The 22,899-nt window shown below is 35.2% G+C and overlaps 2 protein-coding genes across 3 annotated transcripts in view; one reads left to right on the top strand and one right to left on the bottom strand.

The window, feature by feature from the left end:
- The window catches only part of LOC149781062 (protein Abitram-like), a 94,881-nt gene extending 86,091 nt beyond the window's left edge, over positions 1 to 8,790 (top strand). The window contains exon 6 of the mRNA XM_089938201.1: positions 2,792 to 8,790. The gene's annotated coding sequence lies outside the window, so the exon portion shown is untranslated. The remainder of the gene's footprint in view (positions 1 to 2,791) is intronic.
- A 480-nt stretch (positions 8,791 to 9,270) lies between these two features.
- The window catches only part of LOC149781060 (growth/differentiation factor 8-like), a 54,884-nt gene continuing 41,255 nt past the window's right edge, over positions 9,271 to 22,899 (bottom strand). For both annotated transcript variants that reach the window (XM_089938198.1, XM_089938199.1), the window contains 2 exons: positions 13,062 to 13,438; positions 9,271 to 11,169 (listed from right to left, as the gene is read on the bottom strand). In XM_089938198.1, coding sequence (XP_089794324.1) covers positions 10,780 to 11,169; positions 13,062 to 13,438 — 767 coding nt within the window. In that variant the 3' untranslated portion in view covers positions 9,271 to 10,779. The remainder of the gene's footprint in view (positions 11,170 to 13,061; positions 13,439 to 22,899) is intronic.

Genomic DNA, 22,899 nt, shown 5'->3' with positions numbered 1-22,899 from the left:
ATTAAGCAGCAGTTTCGTGTGTCTGTATGTATTAGACATGTTTTCTCGTCTGCAAGAATTTGGTCAAAAAAACCTTCCAATAATTTTGAGGTTTCATAGTCTGAAGTCTTCAGGAAAACGGACGCTTCAAAGTCTTTCTTTAGTCTTCCGCAAAACCACGGTCTATGAGTCTTTCTTTAAGTCGTCCGGAAAACTGATGGTTCAGTCAATTATGTCTTGCAGCAAAAGTTTGAAATGAGTTGTCATGTATGGTCCAACTATATTTCAATCATATATGAGACCTCTCCAGTGGCCTTAGTGGTTAGAGCGTCCTCCTCGAACGCGAGAGGTCGCAGTTTTGAACCCCAGCCGAGTCATACCAAAAGCTTATAAAAATGGTACTAGCAGCATTAAGAGGTTAGTGTGTTAGGACTGGTCGGTCAGGATTATGTGACTGGATAAGACATGATGCTACGTGTCTGCGGCATGATGGCCAATTGCTCGACATCACTATAAACTGTACACTGCAGACATCGTAGCGATATGACTAAAATTGTTGAAGCTACGTTAAAAATCCAAATATCACACACACACACACACCTGACTTGGAGAATGTGACATTTTTTCACACAAAGTCTATTAATAATACTATTAAAAATAGATATTCCCACAACCATTTTTGTAGAACTTTAGTTCGTTGACAGTCACACGAAATTGGTTTCAAATATTCAAACTGTTAAGACTAAATTATATTATTTCACTTCCACATAGTGCTGTAACTAAGATACCAATCCTTGACCAAGTTTTAAAATTTGTATCAGATTTTATGTTTTTATAATTATGTAATGTTATACGCTGTAAATATAATCTAGTGACGTATCTAATGCGTTGCGTATAATATTGTTATCAAATCTGTTTTGAAAGGTCAGAGGTGTTTCCATTTTTCATAAAAAAGCTAGTCATTTGTCGTTAACATGCTATGCATGAGTTGGTTACTCTAAGTATATTATATTTGCTGCTATTGAGAGATTTAACTTTCTCTTCATAAAAATTACTGCTCATTATTTCAAGCACTTGCAGAAGCATTGTTTCCATGAAAACCAGAAAACTTCCTTAATTAGCTATGGCAAACAGTTTGCGTACACTTTAACAGAGCAGTGCTAGTTTTCAGGTTCCGATGCTGTGTTACTCACGTAAAGCACTGCGACACACTACCATTTTCATCAATTTGTCTTTAGAAATTTAGCATCCCTATCGCATGACTAGCTTGATTAGCACGTTAATGACACTATATTCAAAGCAAGATGCCAGAACTGATTAAAAGTAGATTGTACTGTATTGCACCAGCAGTCAATTTACTTCATGGCTCCTAGTGCACCAATTACATGTAATAGCTCTAAATTGACGGTTTGCAGCTGTCCTCATGCGCGCATTTAGTTCCTTGCAGATTGCGCGTTTACTGAAAAAGGTGGAGAGAAGGTAACTTTTGTACATGAATTTAGGTTTTCATCCGGTCCATGATCAAATCTTAATTGAGTTGGATTTTTTTAAAAACCCTTACTAATTGAACCATGAACCGTGTGATAAATTATTACGAAGTAAAATCAATAATTTAGTTTTCAGAGAAACCTTATAGCTCATTGACTTTCTGATCTCTCCAAAACTATGTATGTATGTATGTATGTATGTATGTATGTATGTATGTGTGTGTGTGTGTGTGTGTGTGTGTGTGTGTGTGTGTGTGTGTATTTATGTGTGTGTGTATGTATGTATGTGTATGTATGTATGTATGCATGTTTGTATGTATGTATGTATATCTCCAAAACTTTTTTTGAGGATTATAAAAATTAGAAACTAACGTCCAACTTAATTTTTCATACTGGATCGCTATCGCTTGGGATTCAGTTTTTTTTTATATATCAATGCACTCGTTAATCAAATACAAGCACACGTGTTAATAAATCACCAATTTATAATGATGACATTCGATCTATATAAAATATCTTGCATTGCAAATGTATTTTTTAAAAGGAAAAACTGTAATTTTTATCCTCAGATTAAGGCAAACTAAAAAAAAAATGACTAGATGAAAATGTTTCAGATAGTACAAATTACATAGAAATCTAATTTAAGTTTTCTTTATTATAATTGGATTCATACGTTGCCTCTGTTGAATACTGGTGGAGCCCAAAAGCTATTATGCTAACTGCTTATATTATTTCTACTCTCAGCGTAACACAGTCGTGTCCTTAGTAATTTTATTGAATTCTACACAAGGTTTGCTGTATGTGCTTGCTTATAAGTCGAGTAAAACTGCAAAACAACAAGGATCCTGATATGCCGTACCATAATGCGGATACAGATCAGGGTCTGTGTTGTTTGTTCTACTGATTACTCATATCAAACTGCATAGACCCATATATGATGGCGTATTATACGACGGCAATCAGGGTCTGTGCAGTTTGTTGATGGACTGGAGCTATAAGTGAGTACACACGATACGTATGTCAACTTTTTTACTTGACATAACATTTAGTCAGAAATATTGAGTGTAGGACAATCTATCTTCCAAATTTTAATATCCGGTATTTAAAAAAAATAAACTGACGGAACGATCATTAACGCTAATTAGCTCAATTAGCTTGCGTTTTTCACGCATATAGTTATCCCAGTTTGCATTTCAATATAGTTTCCAAACTCGGAACACCGTCACTAAAAATATTTTATATTACAGCATTCACGCGTACCTTAAAACTAAATAATTCCAATACGACAAAAAACTTCCATTATGAAAATATCTTTCTTTTTACAGATTTGCTGTTTTGGAATGTGCCAGTGAAGATTTGCAAACCAGAAGGCAATTTCGCCTCTTGCTTTTAGTTCTACTCCAATGATTTATCTGGATTAAATTGGCTTTGTCGGAATATGAAGCCCTCCTCAGTTCATCTTTTCGTTTTCTCATAGGACATCATACAACCAATTTGGACAATGTCAAGGTCAGGAGAGGCAACTGAACGCTATCGAAAGGTCAGATACGGTACACTGGTAGTGAATCATTTCTTGTACGTAATGAGGTGTTTATGGCACATGTTTAGGCTTCTGTTGTTCATTCAATCTAAAACGTACAAGGAAACCTGATCTTGAGTTATCTCTGATGTAAAACCAGATCCCTATTAGCGGTCCTTCCTAAATGACCCGTTACTCCAAATTAATGCGCCACTCTTTGAAAGAGGACTTACTCGTAACTTCATCTTGTTTCTCTGATTATTGTTTTACAAATCCAATTTCGTTTTACCTGCGTGAATACCTTATTTATCTAAAAACACGCATGTATTTAAATTATTTCGGTTATTGGCCATGTATTTCAGTGTATGTATATTCGTTGATCTATGTTGATGCAGTGAATCTATCTTATACATTTATAAATCGAGTTCATGGTCTAAAAAATCTTGTGAGCGAGAATAGCATTCATAAAATGGTTCAGCCGATAATAACATATTTCCGTCTGCAACTACGCAGACATGTTTGACTTGTATGAAAAATTGGGCTTAACTTTTATGAAAAATTGGGTTTGAATTGTTTCCTGTCGCGTGTTCGTAATATTTCCCTATTTTATAACTTTTATGAAAAATTGGGTTTGAATTGTTTCCTGTCACGTGTTAGTAATATTTCCGTATTGTTTTTAGTTTTACATTATATGCTATAGCTATGTTCATACGTATACATTATATACTATGTTTATACGTATACATTATTTACTATGTTCATACCGCTCCGGTGGCCTAGAGGTTAGAGTGTACGCCTTAGATGTGGGAGTTCGTGGGTTCGATCACCGACCGAGTCATATCAAAGACTTATAAAAGTGGTACTAACAGCTGCCTCGCTTGGCACTCAGCATTAAAAGGTTAGTGTTAGGACTGGTCGGCCTGGTGTCAGGATAATGTGACTGGGTGGGACATCATGCTACATGTCTGCGACATGATGCCCCAGTGCTAGACATCACTATAAACTGCCACACTGCAGACATCGTGGCGATGTAACTGAAAAATTGTTAAAGCTACGTTAAAAAATCCAAATCACACATACACACTTAATATGTTCATAAATATACAACATATACTGTGTTCATACTTGTACATTGTATACATTATATACTATGTTCATACACATACATTATATACTATGTTCATATGCATGCATTGTATACTATGTTCATATGCATGCATTGTATACCATGTTCATATGTATACATTATATACTATGTTCATACGTATACATTATATACTATGTTCATACGTATGCATTATATAACTATGTTCATATGTATCCATTATATACTATGTTCATACATATACATTATATACTATGTTCATATGTATGCATTGTATACCATGTTCATATGTATGCATTATATAACATGTTCATACGTATCCATTATATGCTATGTTCATACGTATCCATTATATACTATGTTCATACATATACATTATATACTATGTTCGTATGTATGCATTATATACTATGTTCATATGCATGCATTGTATACCATGTTCATACATATACATTATATACTATGTTCGTATGTATGCATTATATAACTATGTTCATACGTATCCATTATATACTATGTTCATACGTATACATTATGTACTATGTTCATACGTATGCATTGTATACCATGTTCATATGTATGCATTATATAACTATGTTCATAAGTGTCCATTATATACTATGTTCATGCGTATACATTATATACTATGTTCATATGTATGCATTGTATACCATGTTCATACATATACATTATATACTATGTTCATACGTATACATTATATACCATGTTCATATGTATACATTATATACTATGTTCATACGTATACATTATATACTATGTTCATACGTATACATTATATACTATGTTCATACGTATACATTATATACCATGTTCATACGTATACATTATATAGTATGTTCATACGCATATATTGTATACTATGTTCATATGTGTACATTATATACTATGTTCATACGTATACATTATATACCATGTTCATACGTATACATTATATACTATGTTCGTAAGTAATTAGTAATGCTTCGACTTTCATAAATTTTCATTTTCTTTACAATTTGTATTAATGTAGAGAAGACAATTAACGTCATGTGAATAATAAATAAGTAAAGTAATACATAAATAAAGTAATAAATAAATAAAGTAATAAATAAATAAAATAATAAATAAGTAAAGTAATAAATAAATAAACTAATAAATAAGTAAAGTAATAAATAAATAAAGTAATAAATAAGTAAAGAAGTCTTGGGCTTTAAAAATTCTAAATTAGTTCAACTCATCTCGAATTCCAATAGACCGTCAAAACGTTTTCCAAGAAGGTTAGCTTTTCTTTCTTTTTAAAATGATTTATTTCTTGTGATTAAATGTTAGGTTATATTTTGTGTGATACGTGGTATCAAACTGTAAAAAAAATTCCTAAAATGACTGAAATTGTTTCTGTCCCGCTCTGACAAACGTACAGCCGATCACGAGGATGCAGTTTGAAGCCGAGGATTGAAAATTTCCATACTGCTTCTGCAAACATTTACCCGATAACGAATTGAGTTGGAATCCGAGAATTGAAAGTCCTTCCATAGCACCTCGGCAAACGTTTGCCTAATCACAAGGAAAAATGGAACCCAAGGATTAAAAATTCTTCGCCTAACGCTTCGGCAAATTTTTACACGATCACAAGGAAAAATGGACCCCCAAGGATTAAAAATTCTTCGCCTAGCGCTTCGGCAAATTTTTACCCGATCACAAGGAAAAATGGACCCCCAAGGATTAAAAATTCTTTGGCAAATTTTTACCCGATCACAAGGAAAAATGGACCCCCAAGGATTAAAAATTCTTCACCTAGCGCTTTGGCAAACTTTTACCCGATCACAAGGAAAAATGGACCCCAGGATAAAAAGTCGTTGCCTAGCGCTTCGGCAAACTTTTATCCAGTCACCTTAATATTGCGCTTCGGCAAACGTTTGCAAACAGCAGACCGTATAGAATTGTTATTGTTCCATGATCAGTATTTTATAAAAGTTTTAGTTTTGTTTTCAACGGATTTGTGTGCTTCTGTTGTGTGTTGTTCTGTGTTTGATTGTTCTGTCGTTTCCGTCATTTATGTGATGAAGAGGTAAGCACGATGACTCTATTTTGTCGTTGTTGTTCTTGGTTTAACGCCATGCATACGATAAATGACGGCCAGTATAACCTCGATGAGAACCAACTTCCCACTGGAAGCTAGGGGCAAGCTTTCTCACAAACCTGAGAATCCAACCCATGCGGACAGCGGTGAGATGGCAGTGAATGGCACACGGACACTCGTTAAGTTTCATGAAAAAAAAAAGTTTGGGGTGACAATGACGTTTCTGAAGAAGCGAGAACACCAGTTGACATGCAAAGTACTGTCAGAACTGACTCCGTGACATGCGTCACTCTCTTTGACGTAGTTCTTGGCAAATTTACATTTTTGACTATTTTTCTACGTATTTTTCAATTTTTTTAAAATGTGGGTGCATATTTTAGGACATAAATGGTGGCTTTACTGTCGGAAATATCCATTTTACAGCCAATATATTGATGTCGTCGAATAAAAATACTTAATTTACGATAATGTAAGCACTATTCATATCGTCAGATAAAAAGCCGGTTAATTTGAGAACGCGTAAACACTATTCATGTCGTCAGAAAAAAAGCCTGTTAATTTTAGAACGCGTAGGCACTATTCATGTCGTCAGATAAAAAAACCTGTTAATTTGAGAACGCGTAAGCACCATTAATGTCGTCAGATAAAAAGACCGTTTGATCCTAATAGTGGTGCGAAGTTAATGGATATTCAAAAAATCTTACATTACTGCAAACCCATCAAGATATATCACGCATACGAAAAATAGTCTGGAATGTAATCTTTTCTGAAATTCAAATACCAACAACGACATGAAGAAAACATGACAAACAAAGATGAACCATTGAATACTTTATTTCATCTGAGCATCACTAACAAGGAGCCATTATTTTATGCTAGGCTGTGAGTTACTGGATTTTCCAAGAGAAATGATTTTGATAATTCACTGAGTGGAATACCTGGAATATTTTTCACTGCACCGTAATTAGACATTTACATCATTATGGTCAAGGCATTCTAGCAAAGTTTAGCCGCCCACTTTGTCTAATGGTAACTCTGGCGACCTCACATGCAGGCGAAACAAATTCAAATCCACAATGTAGTGTTTGACCTAGTAGATGAAATATATTCCTTAGCTCTTTTCAAGCAAATATCCTCACTAGATTTAATTTTAAATTTGGAAATACCTTTGTATTTTAATATGTAACGTGCCGTGCAAAGTCATACGTTAATTAAATACCCAACATCGCATGTTGATAAAAAAATGTACAAATTGAGTGAGTAACATTTTATTTGTAAAAATGGAGAATTATATAAGCTGTTTAGTTTCTGTTTAAGAAGCACAATACATTGTAAATTGCACAAAATAACCAATTTATTATTTTTACAAATGAAAATATTCGAATAGTGTTAGGTAATTTAGTTGACTACGTACATTGTCTTTGAATCGTTAAACAAACTGTGGAGGGCTCAATTTATTTGTGCATCGGTAATGTTTCTGACGTCCTATTTTCTGATTATAAAGTAAGGACTGTATGCAAAAAAATAGTATGACCATGCTATTATCTTTACAGCTGTACTAAATTCCTCGACGCGTTTTTTTTTTTGTTTTTTTTTTAGTTTTTTGTTTGTTTGTTTGTTCCATTTGTATCAATAACTAAAACAAAAACATTTCTCGTCGTAAATAAACCTTTCTTGACAAATCCTGTTTTATTGAAAGCGTCCGATGAAGTGTCCAAAGATAATACAGTAAATAATTTTAATTCATGTTGGGATTTTAATTGTAATACAGTAATTCATTTTAATTCATGTTGAGATTTTAATTGTAATACAGTAATTCATTTTAATTCATGTTGAGATTTTAATTGTAATACAGTAATTCATTTTAATTCATGTTGAGATTTTAATTGTAATACAATAATTCATTTTAATTCATGTTGAGATTTTAATTGTAATACAGTAATTCATCATAATTCATGTTGGGATTTTAATTGTAATACAGTAATTCATTTTAATTCATGTTGGGATTTTGATTTTGATTGTAAGACATGTAGTTGTAAGTATTTTGATGGTTTCTATGACAGTCTATTTAAAGCTGTAAGTCTTAAGTCACTGATTGCAAATGTCTTTAATTTTCATAAAGTTTATTGATTACAAAGGACATCAGTTCCTATGTCTTTGGTTTATTCGATCGTTTGATCGTAATTGTATATGTTCTTATTATACAATTGTATGTTGCTGATATGACACATCGCGCTTTATCTAAGAGAAAGGTTAACTTTCTTTTTTTTATTGTATGATGAGAACGTTAAAGTGAACTGAGGGCGTCCTCTTACATTTTTTTTTTGGGGGGGGGTATAGTTGTTTATATATTTGCACTATAACATAGCTTAGAGTTGGTTTCTTGGATGAGATTCGATGTGTCAAATGCACTTGGGTTTCTAATAAGGAAGATGATTGGTACATGTTTTTAAGTTAATTTAAACAGAAATAGCAGTAAAAATTAGTGAGATTTTACTCATAGTATAATCTCGATCTTGACGTTGCAAATAACAGTGGAAAAGTGGAAAACAGCCCATTACTTGCCTATTTTTTAGATGATCATTTTGTTTTTGAAAGTGAAATATACGAACATGTTATATTCCAAGTGTTTTGTTCTTAAAACGAAACGAATTAAATTTGTATACCTTGCTATTTACCCTCTAATTTGAGGAAACAGTAATGAAACTCAAGCGTAATGAAGAATTAAATATTTAACAACAATTAAAGCTACCAAATTTATTCTAGTGGCTTTAGACGTTAAGACACAAAGACGTGCTTCTTGTAATAATGCCATTTTGGTCATTTGAATATCACAGTCGGTTTGTTTCGCATGAAACCAGTTTTGCATCATTTTATTGTTTTGAAAGATCCTTTCCAACTCAGTGATCGAAATGTATTCGATGAAATTTGGCTCAGAACTTATGATACTTTTTAAGCACAACTTAATTGTTGAACATTGCACGTGGTTACGATTGCACGCGCCAAGTCGGAAATCATGACAGATACCCATAAAATGCAATAAATGAACATAGTATCACAAACAGATAAGAAATTCTGCCAGCAAAATATCGTCAAACAATTTTTATAACAAAATATTTATTTTCATGTATATATGCATTTGCCTTTAGCCAAGGTCAAACATGTAACTCTTATCTCCTGTCTTGGCTTGCGTCGATTCTTTAAGTGTTGCGTTTCACGTCTTCATTCGTACTAGCTTAAATTATATACGCATGCGCACCCTCCTTGTCAGTTTTCACCACGACATTTCATGCCTTTATAATAGGAATGCAGTTTCAATGCTATACAGTGCAAATGTACATTCTAGTTAGGCAAATTTTTATATGCACTTATTTGGAAAGACTACTTGATTTTATATCGATATAATGGCTTGCGCCACGTCATAGAAAATCTCAGTGGTATGATACGATCTGGTTGAAGCATAGTAAATTTGCATTGGCAACACATATTGACAACGTACACGCTCATGGTTAATTATGTACGTTGAAAAATCAACTTAAAGCTTATTATACATAATAAATAATATACATATGGTAGAAAACAACAAATATTTCTATACATTTAATACTCCTCTGTCTGAGACGTCAGAGTACACATTTTTATCAACTTTTGGGTGTGTTGAAGAGAAAAGAAATTCCTCTTGCCTGTGACAGTATCACCCATCTGACGTCAGAACCGGATATTCCAGTGGCATAACATCACAATTTGCAGTCCCAGGATCATTTACTAGATAATGTTTTGTCCCACAATTCTTTCGAGATCCATATTTCATTTGCCTGACACTTAACACGTTTAGAACAGGCGTCCAGCACATCATAATCCTAAGCACTGATACCTGGGGTTTTCCGATTTCATTTTTCTGGAACAAAGTCCAACAGTATGAGGCGCATACATTGGACAGACTGTCTCAACACAAAGATATCGTGTGAATTTATGCTTGAAGCGTGTCATTTGTCCTCACATCCGTCATACTACCGAAAATGTTTGTTTGCACCAAATATAGCACTATTACCTCTGTTACGAGCAATACTAGCTGAGTTCTGCAATGTTCCTTCCCTGACCAAACAACTGCAGTTATGCGGACATTGTAACCAAGCTCACTTCGCCATATTCTTAAAAAAAGGTGTAGTATTTTCATACAAAGCATTTGCAACATATTAAAATGTCGTTTTCATACTGTTTTGTTTAGCCCTTTCAATATGCTACCATTCTTTGCTTGGTTTTACAATTCGTATATCTTAAAGCTGCTCTTACGAAGTGGCTTGGTTACAAATCAGCTTTTAAAGCCTTTGGGCTTGTGACTCGTATACAAAACAATCATCGGTGAACATTCAGTACATCTTTGAGCCTCATACAAGGCACAAAATCACGTAAAATAAACCCTTGAAGGGTCTTGGCATTAGCAAAATATTATTATTTTTTTTTACATTTTCTAGAGAAAATGGCATGTTGACTGTAAACAGAATTCTTGCTGAACAGATTTCTTGGAATCCTTGAGGGATCCCGAAATTTTAAACTAGATAACATTAAAGCAAGCACCATCTGTACTCGTACAGTGTAAACCAAGTATTTATGCACAACCACAACGAACAACAATCATTCTTTGCATATATGTATATAACACGGTATGGGAATGGTCAAAGTATAACAATGCCAAAGGGGCCATTTTTGTTGGAGTACAGCATGGACCTCCGCCGTCTATGTTTTTATCAGGAGCTTGCTGCAGAACCCATGAAAACACAGAAGAGTCCTGATGCCGGTATTGACACTCCCCGGTACAGTAATTTGCCACATAACCGGTAGGTGCTATGACCCAGTCCCATCCAAACTGGACAAAGTCCACTGTTAGAGGGTATCTGCAACATGTCTCTATCTTTTCTTCTTCCGTGCATATCATGGGATATGATCTTTTCACTCGGCGTGAATGGTATTCCACCGTTTTCATTTCGAGCATGGGGACCTGAAAGAAAAAGCATCTTTGCTGCAATGGATTTAACTCTAACTTCAGAACTAAACAGCTTCACAAAACTTTAGTTTTAGTGTGCCATGTGTTTTGCAGCTGCAGTGACCCTGTAGTTTGCATGTTGACTCCTACACAGTGGATTACGGGTTCGAATCCTGCCCAGAGCAAGCCGACTTGGCTGCTGTAGTGTGTATGGGGTGAAGGCACATTATTCCTTTTGCCTTTGCACCAAATATTATTTTTATATGTAAATGTATCTTTAAACACCAGTTAACCGTATGAAAACGGTGAATTTCGAGATGTACTGAAAACAATACAGCAATATAAAAGGTATTGAAATCGTCATGTTCCTATGTATCACCTGTATTTGCAGGACATTCCTCTACTTAGCCGACATTCCTTAATTCTGAGATGAAGGCAAATGTAAACCAAATTATGTGACGAATTAGAAATAAGATTGTCTGGTGTTAATTCAAATGGATTTCATATCGTCCTAGTTTCATTTGTATTTAATTAGTTCTTCTTTATGTTTATTTCAAATAGCAAACAATTCAGCGTAAAAAAAAATCTGCCAAGATCTATGAATACTTTACTAAATCCTTTAAGAGGTTTTGTAGTTCTTTATAAGAAACCCCATTGGCTAAATTATAATTGATTCCCCCCCCCCATGCCCCCCCCCCCATCAAACATTGATCACATTTAAGTTCACATGTATGAGATAACATTGACTGAAAGTGATGCTGACATTTAAGTTCACATGTATGAGATAACATTGACTGAAAGTGATGCTGACATTTAAGTTCACATGTATGAGATAACATTGAAAGTGATGCTAACATTTAAGTTCACATGTATGAGATAACATTGACTGAAAGTGATGCTGACATTTAAGTTCACATGTATGAGATAACATTGACTGAAAGTGATGCTGATATTTAAGTTCACATGTATGAGATAACATTGACTGAAAGTGATGCTGATATAAATGAGATAACATTGATCATCATTTATCCATCGCTTCTGAAATGTTATTGGCTGAATCTCACCAATCTTTTCCTTTTTCAAATTATTTTTTTTTTACGGTAACAACAGACCTGTTCAGAATAGTTTAAGGAATCTATCAGGTTTCGTGACAATGTCTTATTAAAAACATTCACCCGTCTTATTCGCTGCTTTTAATAGTATACCTCAGTGTGCAACCGCTGCTTTGTTTTAACATGAATGCTAATTTTTCATGGGAAATTTTTAAGAGTACTGGAAATCCAAAAGTGAACTGCCAACAATTGTAATTAAGACTGTAAAGAAGCGCCCACTATACATGGACACCACCATTCCGAAAGTTTATCTGCTTTGACCTTAATTTTAATTGTTGACTTAATAACATATTTAGACTAATCCAACATTTCGGAGATACTTCTGACATCTTCGGCAAATCAGAATACTTGTAATCTGTAATCACATGTCTTGTTGTCTCCTCGTTTATAATTCCCGGAATTTATTTTTCCTTGAATCAAGCTGCCATGCAAGTTTTGAAGTTGAGTGTACGATATTAAGCTGACTCTATCGGATCTAGAGACTTCAAAAGGAAATTTGCAGTTTCGAAAGGTGAGAATTATATTAAAACAAACACTTTTATGGAGCTCGTTTTCAATCACTACAAGATATTTATTATAGTTTTTTGGAATTCATGGCCCAATTCATAAGAAATTTCTGTACCGTATGCTTCAGAAATCATAGGAATGCCAGCTGTTATTTATTGCTGTAACAACCGTGGACAAAAGAGACTAGAAGCATGTAAAAATTCAAACACTCTTTTCCACAATAAAGATAAGCACGAGTTTAAAATATGAATAAGAAATGGTTTGCACATCTATCATGAGAAAACTTACATAGCTTTCATCATCAGCTCTGGCGTTTCCTGGTGTAACTACAATAGCTTTTTCTCTCTTGTCGATGGCTTGTATGTAGAGGCCATAGTTCAAGTCTGGATGACGCATCCAATGATGAACAATATGACCAACTTCAAATTCATGCCATCCGTAGGAACTCACTTTCTTGTAGCGAATGGGGCTTCTTATTAGTTTGTCCCCTTTCTTCTTGGGAGGTAGCAACTTATAGACAAACAATTCAATAGGCTGTTTCGGTTTACCTCGGTGTGGAAGGAGATATATCCAGAGTGTTGCATTCTGAACCTTTCTTGATGAAACTGACTGTGAGATTTCGAAGTATACAATGTCGGGTATTGGTGCCTCGAATTCGGCAGGGGCTGCAAGGTAAGTTAAGAAAAGCGTAATGAAGTGAAAAATCTATGAACCAGATTCTTAGAATATTGAATGGCCGGTATGTTATTGAAATATAAGGTCTACATAATTTCTCCTTGAACCAACAGCTCTAAAGATTTCTCAAATGGACCAACAAAATCCCAGAATGTTTCGGAGTAATAGGTTCTTAACTCGGTTGCCGTCATCGCAAACTTTGTTTCAGATGGTCCTTGACTTTTTTAAATGCTGTCAGTATTTTTAATTGTATTGCTATGAAAGGAAAAGGTTTATTTATTTTGTTGCTAATGCGAAGCCGGATCAGTGGCGTCTTCCCCATTAGGCAGACGAGGCAGCTGCCAGAGAATCAACATTAACGAAGCGGCAGATTACGAAATACGAAAATCTGGCACTGCAAGAAAAAATATTTATTTTGTAAAATAAAAAAACTATGATACCACAAGAAAGAAAGGGTCTAGTTAAATTTGCCTTTATATAAAGTACAAGTCTTTAAAAAGTTCATGTTTTAAGGCTTTGTTTTGGACGGGGTTAGGCGGCATTGAAAGTGAAGAGGAAGGGGGGCGGTAAAATCATAAATCTGTAACCGAGCTAGATATCAGTCACATTTTTCCGACGGTGCCGGCATCGTCAGAAGTTTCAGGTTTTTGTTTTAAGTATTTCATTTGCATATATTTGTTACACCCCTTATGAAACTGACAATTCATTCTACAGCATGCTCTGTCGCTGCTTTTACCTTTCAGTCAAGTCCCAGTTATTCAAAATTTTCTTTCAGATGTTGGTTAAAGTTTTAATTTGCCATTATTTCTTAAACCGTTAAATCTATTTGGTTAATACTTTGAATCAGTCATACAGAAACTAGGAAAATCTATTCGGTGACATGCTTACTTGCTCCTCTGACCTTGGGATCAAGGTCACAGAAAATTTGGGTAGTGTTTATGGGTTAAAGTTCTTTTCGTTTGTTTATGTTTCCTAAATTTGGTGCTTTATCAACATATTTCGAAACTAATCATTTTGCAGCTATAAAAAAATTCATTCCGTGACATTTATGCTTTCCCTCACGAACGTAGGGTCAAGGCTATAGTCGCAGATACGTTTTGTTAATGTCTTGGTTAACATTTCTCATCCTGCTAATATTTCCTAAATACTGGGGGTGAATCAATATGAATCAAAAGACAATTCACTGTGCGACCCTTCGATCCGAGAATCAATGTCACCGTGATGGAAAATCTGAGTCAAAGTTTTGACTAAGATTTATTTTCATCGGCTTGTATTTCTTAAATTACTTGATAAATTGTGTTCATATATTGGATGAAGCATTTCAAAGCTAAAACAATTTATTCTGCCACATGCTTGCTTAAATTTTTGAACTTTGGGGGAGGGTCACACATTTCACACTAGACAAATGACTTCTTGTTTAGTGTCTTGAATTTGTAAAATAATAATATCATTTATTTACATTAAAAACAAAGTTTACATGTATTACTGTGACGCTGTTTTTTATTGGCACACGTTCACGTAGCTAAAAAAAATGACGTATGCATACAACTCTGACGTTAACCGTTAAACAATTAATCTGGTGCGATGTTTTGGTTTTTAAAGTTTTCATCAGCTTATATTCCTAAACTCCTTAAGAGATTGTATTCTTATATGGGATGAATAATTATGAAACTAAGGCAATTCATTTAATGATTTAATCCTTGAAACGGTCATATCAAAAGTTTACACAATGGTTAACTTTTTTTATCCATTTGCTTCTTTTTTCTAATTCTCTTCATATCATTTCTTCCAACATTTCATGAATCACCATGACGTAAAGACAATTCATTCTGCGATATACGCACTCTCGACTTTTGATGTTGGGCTTAAGGTCGCGCGTTTGACGGCAATGCGTTGATTAAAGTTCGACATGAAAGATTATGTGTTCTTATAATAATAATAATAATAATAATAACAATAATTGTTCTAGGAGGAAAACGAAGCACACCTTTTTATGATGTTCCTTAATTTCTACCTTGTCTGTTGATTTCTAACAACCAGATATCACACATAATTATTTTTACAATGCTGCAGTGGCGTCACTCGGGTTGGTGTCAGCCAGTGTGGTAGCTCATGGTGTCACCCCCATAGTCCTCCTACTGTAACAGACCATACAGAATCCTTAGTAATGTCATTTTGGTGTCACCCCCTCTGATGGTGTCACCCGGTGCAGTCCGCACCTCCCGCATCCCCCTAGCGACGCCACTGCTGTTCCTACTAGTCATGTATTTAACTATGATCGGTTATCCGCTTATGAAATCCGACTAGACAGAGCAGTGTGTGCTCTGTAAAATTTGCAATTTTTCATTTTGGTGTCACCCCTCTGAGATGGTGTCACCCGGTGCGGTCCCCCCCCCCAACGCACCCCACTAGCGACGCCACTGCAATGCTGCTATGTCGGTATATATCGAATAAAATGACTGTCTGTCGTTCAGTCAGGTTCTTTTTTTGTAGGGTTAATTTTGTCACTTTTTTAAACCCATCAGGTTGTGTTATAGAATAATTATTTGTTTTGATAGATAAAGCAAACAAACCCTTACTTTAAGGTTACGGATGAACTATTAAGGTTACAGATGAGCTATTAAGGTTACAGATAAGCTATTTGGTGATAGATACAGAAAACAAACCCTTTACTGTAAGATTACAGATGATCTATTTTGTAATTGATAAAGCAAACAAATCGTTTACTGTAAGGTTACGGATAAGCTATTGAAGTTACAGTTGAGCTATTAAGGTTACAGATGAGCTATTTTGTTATAGATACAGCAAACAAAGCCTTTACTGTAAGGTTACACAGAAGATAACTTTGTAAACAATTGTCCAGGATTCAAACGAGTACAAATTTCAAAAGTATCATGTTTCCATAACAGACAAGGAAAAATTTCTAAATAAAGAATATATAAATTTTCCCTTGGCGTCTTCAAGTCTTAGTTTATAATACACTACTATCTATTAGTAGTGTCAACAAGAATAAATGAAATTAGTTCGCACCTTAGTTTGCCTCATGTTAAACACCAGGAATGCTGCGGTTAAGGAAGCAAGGGTCATAAGTTTAACCTACTGCCGCCAGAGAAGATTTACGAGTCCAATGTATAATGATGATAAAATGTTGGGAAGGAGATCTGGAAAAAAAATAGGGGCTGAGGTGATTCCTATGTAGCTTTTAAATTCAAGGAACGTGGCGCTTTAGATCGTTCATTTGGTGGTATCATAATTTAACGGCTATCAATTAAGCAATTTAAGATGTGACCATAAACACCAATTGAAACCATTAGTAAGGTCTCCGATCTGAAGACAGATGCGAGGTCCCGTGTACAACTAGTGGTCTTAATAATGTCTGTCATTTTATTTAGAAATTTAAGGATCTTCAAGCATTGGCTGTACTCCAATCTACTTAAAATCAGATTTCCACTTTTATGCACGAAGATCGGACAGCGACCCTTTAGGAGTCATGTTCTGGCAACCATTGTTATTACCATAATCGCTAATTGTATCAGCCAATCAGATGAAGTCTTATATCTTCGCGTTTGGAAACTGAGCAGTGTGGATGAAAAGCATGAATGTGTACCGAACGATTTAATTCACGTTAAGATTTTTGAAAGCTGCATTTCCATTGGATAATTCAAAGGTCACAAGAATATGACCCCTACGCGGTCGTCGTCAGGACATCACGTTGGATAGCGGAGATCTGATTTTAATCAGATTGAATTTTACTCTATGTATAAGACGCAAAGCTTAATTTTTTCAGTTGTTAGAATAGTGTGCAAGTGTGATTAATTTTTTAAGGCAATTTACTAATTTATCAGCAAAGCCAGCAAAACCCAGCAAAATTAAATTTCAGCACTCCTTGTTGACGGAGTTTTGCTTTGTGAAGCAAAACGGAGGGGATGGGGGGGGGGGGGGCATTTAATTACTTTCATATACTGCAAACAAATATCGACATAAATCATTCCTGGGTGTACCATGTCTGTCGAAATAGGAGCACCACCTGTATGCAACATATCGATTCGACAAGCTGAATTGAATATTCAGATTAGTTCTCTTTTTTTTTATTCATTATCTAAAACTTGTTCAAAATATTAACTATTAATTTGCCTTTGCTTTTCCGGAGGCTCTTTAGCCTTGTCTAACAATGGGTTCTCCGTTTTGTTTTGTTTTTTCTTCCTGACATTACTGGTCATGGACGTTTTAACTAGCATGCATATTAGTAATGTCCGATAAAAAGCACTAATCTTGTTTGTCCAGATGTTTGCCCTGAAACAGTCCGATTGAATACAATAATAAGCACACGTTCGTGTTTGCACAGTTGAATTGTGTTGATAAAGTGTTACAACCGGTATTTGACAGGTGCGTTTATTGCTGCTGTTTTACCTGTAAAGCCCCCATTAAACCTGAAAATATTATGTCCCAACCCCCTCATCAAATGTGACGTAAATTCATCTTTTTATACAGACAGCACGTCTCGTGATTAGACTGCATCCGATTCAGTTTTGACAATGCTAGCGTTACTACGGTCATAGAGAAGAACTTGATTTCTGACCAGAATTCGCTCAGAGAATCAGTCCAGCAGATGAGTTTTATCACCAGTACCGTCCAGTTTAGTGGAGTGATGCATTACCTTTAAATACACCGATCGAATTTATATCTGAAATGTAGCAACTAATATTAAACAGGGGTAATTTTGGGCATATGGAAATTGGAATGAGGGCTTGTGTTACCAGCCCAGAGTCTGTGTCTAAACGAAATTTCTTTGAGGCCTTGACAGGCCTGAAGGACTGTTTCATTTGTAACTGGAAAGGACGATATGAACATTATCGAATTAATGTGCAGAAATCACGTACGACAAATGCCAGTTTCCATTCAACTTTGTATAGTCTATATCTGTCCACCCCGACCAAAGTAGGTGATGCGCGAGGAGGGAGTATATCGATATTGATAACCGTCTGCCCGTAGACGATGTGGTTTCCGCAATATACGTCTCAGATCTCATATATGGCTTACTCGTAACTAGAAGTCTAAGCTCGTTGATTTTGTCAACTTAACTGGAGCTGAAATTGTGATTTTCCTTTGTGCATGATAACTCTTTTTTATTTGCACCAATTTCATCAAACTTCATCTGTATTCAACGCTTGGCCAGAGGCAGTTTCTTGTTGATTCTGAGGCCGAGAGATAAAAGGTCAAAATGACGGAAGCCAACATTTAAATTTTTTTGTTTTGTTTCAGCCCGTTTAGTAAGTATTCTTGGATCCAGATTTTATCAAACTTCGTACGCAGTCTATGCTTCCGCAGAGGCGCCTCCATAAAGATTCTCGAACTCACAATTCAGATGTCAAGGTCAAAGAAGCTACAATTGTCGATTTGGGTTGCATGCGATAAGTCTTCTATCCTGAAATGCCTTGCACTCAGTATTTTTCAACCTAATGGTTGCAGTACATTTGAGGAACGGCAGATTAACGACGTGTTAATGTAAAATTATATTAATAGCTACTGCCAGGGTGGGCCATTCTTCTGGTGGATTTTTCTCTAGTGATGTAAACACCTTAAGAAAAAGATCCATTGTAAAAAGAAAGGTCTTTGTCAATTCCATTACATAAGATACCTTACAGTCCTTTATTTTGAGTTGGCAGGTCCAAACACATAAGCATGTTAATAAACACCTGTCTACATATCATGGGAGATCTATTGTAGCATAGGTTTTCCAGGTATGATCATGAGTACCTATCGAATGCAACAACTTCAACTGGCCTTTAAGACCTATACTTACGACTACAGTTCATTTAATCCTCATTCGAAGGTTTTCCTATCTACATATTATATAATCCACTGTATTTCATTTTTCACAGGAAGATATTTGTCCTCAACTGAAACGGAATATCTTGGATACCAAGTACACTTCCTTTCCTAAATCGTAAAGCATCGTAAATCGTTTACTTGACCCTGAAGTCTCCCTCACCTTTGTCCTGTCAATCAATAATTTTATCAAATATTGTCTTTTAAATTCTACCCTGTCAGTCGACAAGTTTTTGTCAACAAACCTCTTGTACTTTTTTCTTCCATCGTTCTTCTCTTTTGCACTTTGCATCCCTCTTCCGTTGATAATATATTCCAGTGGCTATCCGTCTTGCAAATAAAATTGCCTATTTATTATGTAGTTTCTAATCAGGTACTACAGATCCAAATAAAATTAAGTGAAGGTTATGAAATTAAAGGAATATCAGAAATGAAGGCATTCAAAACAATATCCTGAATGAAAGCAATTGATACAATGAAAACCATCATAAAACAAATAATCAAATATAGGATAAGAGAAATCAGTTATATATATATATATATATATATATATATATATATATATATATATATATATATATATATATATATATATATATATATATATATATATATATATAAACAGTTCTATGAACAAGAAGATATTCGTTTCAAAGTAAACTTTGAAACGATATGATACAGTATTGAGAGCAGAAACTGTAGACAACTTTAGGACATGACAAGTGGGCTACAACATTTTATTTTTAGACAGGCAAAGAGGGCGACTAGATGATTCAAAGTACGTAGTTACTTTTAATTATGAAAATCAGCTTCACAATTTCACTGCTGAACTAAGCTCAGTAATTCAAATTTAAAAAACTCTTGGATGGGGGGGGGGATTCGAGAATGCAGTATGTCTTATCGAATTTAATCCTACTACAAGAATTACAGTATTCGTGAAGATGACAACACAGACGACGTATAAAACGTGTCCTCGAACAACAAACTTGTATCCTCTTTTAGAAGCGATACATTAAATTTTGCGTAAACAAACTAAATGTACTACTTAGAATAAATTTTGCATGGTACACAGATTAGGAATCCCAATGCCTGTTTTATTTCCAAACTACCTTTAAAAATTTTGTTATGGCTATTCCTCCCGTGCGGATGGGCATATCTATATGGGTTTTCATTAAATTAATTTGCGTGACAATTGTTGATCCTCTACAAATATTGTTCCATTCTGACCACAAACAAGGATAACATGGCAGCCATCTTAACAATATTGGCAATACTACGATTCATCAACGTATAGTTGTATAGCCATGAGGTTCTAGTAAAAGACACCTTATATTTAACTGGTCGTAAAAGATGTTCCAGTTCTGTTTTGCAACACAGCTCCTACAGCAGCCATCTTGAAAATAATCGTATGCCTTACTCCTCCTACATGTATGATTCCATCGACATGGTGGTTCTCACTAAAACTTCTTGTCTGGTAGGGCCGCTCCGTTGGACTAGTGGTTAGAGCGTCCGCCTAGGATGCGGAAGGTCGCGGGTTGGGTTCGAACCCCGTCCGAGTCATACCAAAAAAGGTACCTACAACTGCCTAGCTCAGCATTAAGAGGTTAGTGTTAGGACTGGTCAGCCTGGTGTCAGGATAATGTGACTTGGTGGGACATCATGCAAGATAGTTCGGCATGACGCCCCAGTGCTAGTCATCAATATAAGCCGTCACACTGCAGACAACGTAGCAATATGACTGAAAAATTGTTAAAGTTACGTTGAAAAAAAAAAACACAACAGATACAAAATTAAAAATCCAACCTTGCCAATATCTGTACGATGCTTGTTGTTGAGTTTAATTATAGTAGCGTTCGCACAATTGTGCATGTGCCACTTTTTTCTGACTGCACCGCAGCCTGCTAGTTGTTCCTGGGGAAGGGGATGGTGTCACCTCCCCCAGGCTTTTATGGATTCAAGGAACTGTACGATGCTGATCAAACTTTCGTAAATGGATGGTGGTATCCAGATTTGGTTTTCATTAGAATACAATATCTAGCTCGACCCCAGTGAAAATGGTGCTCTAACCTCCAACGTGGAAACCATACCGGCTATTTCAAAATCATTTTATCACTATTCTATAATGAACGGTGCGACAACATGGCCTTTTCATTCAAACACGTGTATGTACAATGCTTGGAATGAAAATGGTGCAGATCTGACCGTCATCATGTGTGATTCACGATTGTGAAAACCAGACGTATTTGATCATGGAGTCGAGTCAAAAGTAGCACGTGAGTATATCTTCACAGTATCTCAGAAGAGTTCAATGAACCTCTATCCATGGTATCGCGTTTAATGTTAAGGTCAAAGGACACGACACGTTTATGTTTACTGCACTTATCTTGCGAACACGATAATTCAAACAGATAAGAAGATTTTGGTTACCAAATTTTGTATGTTGAAGTTTTTCAAGAGAATCTGAGACGGTATTGGTTGCCAGCAATTCGGAGAGAATAAAACGAGAAAGTAACGACTTTAGTGGATTGCTGCAAATACATTTATTTCAGTATAGCATCGGTATTTTTGAGGAACTCGTCTTACATTTTGTTATTTTTCTATATGAAACGATATTCGTTGGTGTCTTTCTGGTGTTAATGAAAGAAAAACGTATATAAATTCCAAATGGTAGGACTTAAACACGATTTAAAAAAGGTGATTCCATAGTATTAATGATCGTCCAGCACGTAAAATATGCACAAAAGACAAAATTACGATCAATTATTTTGATAAATATTTGAGTTGTTTTTGAGTAAATCAATGAGTGTACACAATCAGACCTTCTTCCTTCCGCTGAAATCAAGCCACGATACCCTTGTATGAAATTTTTATGAAGTTCAGAAAGAAATATGGAAAATAAGTGATACTTAAAATTCGAAAGAAATGAAAACTCTTTCTTCTTGTAAAACAGCACGTTTATTAATATAGATACACGTGTCAATGTTTAGTTATTAGTTTTAGAAATCACTTTTGCGTTTGTTTTTCACGAGCAATTTTAGTGTCGTTGACATTGTTACGAAGCTGCTACAAGATAGCTGGATGTTGAGTTTGTTTACTAATTTCCGAAAGTCCGTCCGTCGCATTTTCCCATCCACGATTTAACTTTGAGATTAAGGGATGAAATTTTGTTTACTAGTATATTTTTGCCAGAAGGTATGTCGTGTACCACGTGTAAGCAGAGGTGGGGCGGGATGCTATCTTTAAGATGACGGTGACTGCTCAATAGTTACAAGTTTTCCATCACACTTTTCCTGTTCCGCTCTTAATCTATAAACCCGTTTGAGATTACAGGATAAATAGTTCAATGTCTTCGTTTCATTTGTTGAATTTGTATCCTTTCCTTTTAGAGCCATTCGAAATTAAGGGATGAAACTTGGTATGACGATATATCATCAATACAAGTTGTGCCCTTTACATATGGAGGTGGCCCTAATGTCAGGGTCAAGGTCACATGTCAGTATTTTAGCTTTCCACATTTGTCATTCTTTTTAACTTGACGGCTGGTTAAGATAAGTGGATGGTATTCGTATATATTCTCACTAGAAGCTGCGTTGCATTGCATGTTTGAGAACTGATCATAAGG

This window comes from Sinohyriopsis cumingii, chromosome 16 (genome assembly GCF_028554795.1).
Source record: "Sinohyriopsis cumingii isolate HCF-2022 chromosome 16, ASM2855479v2, whole genome shotgun sequence".
Lineage (NCBI taxonomy): Eukaryota > Metazoa > Mollusca > Bivalvia > Unionida > Unionidae > Sinohyriopsis > Sinohyriopsis cumingii.
This window is presented reverse-complemented; position numbering and strand designations above follow the sequence as displayed.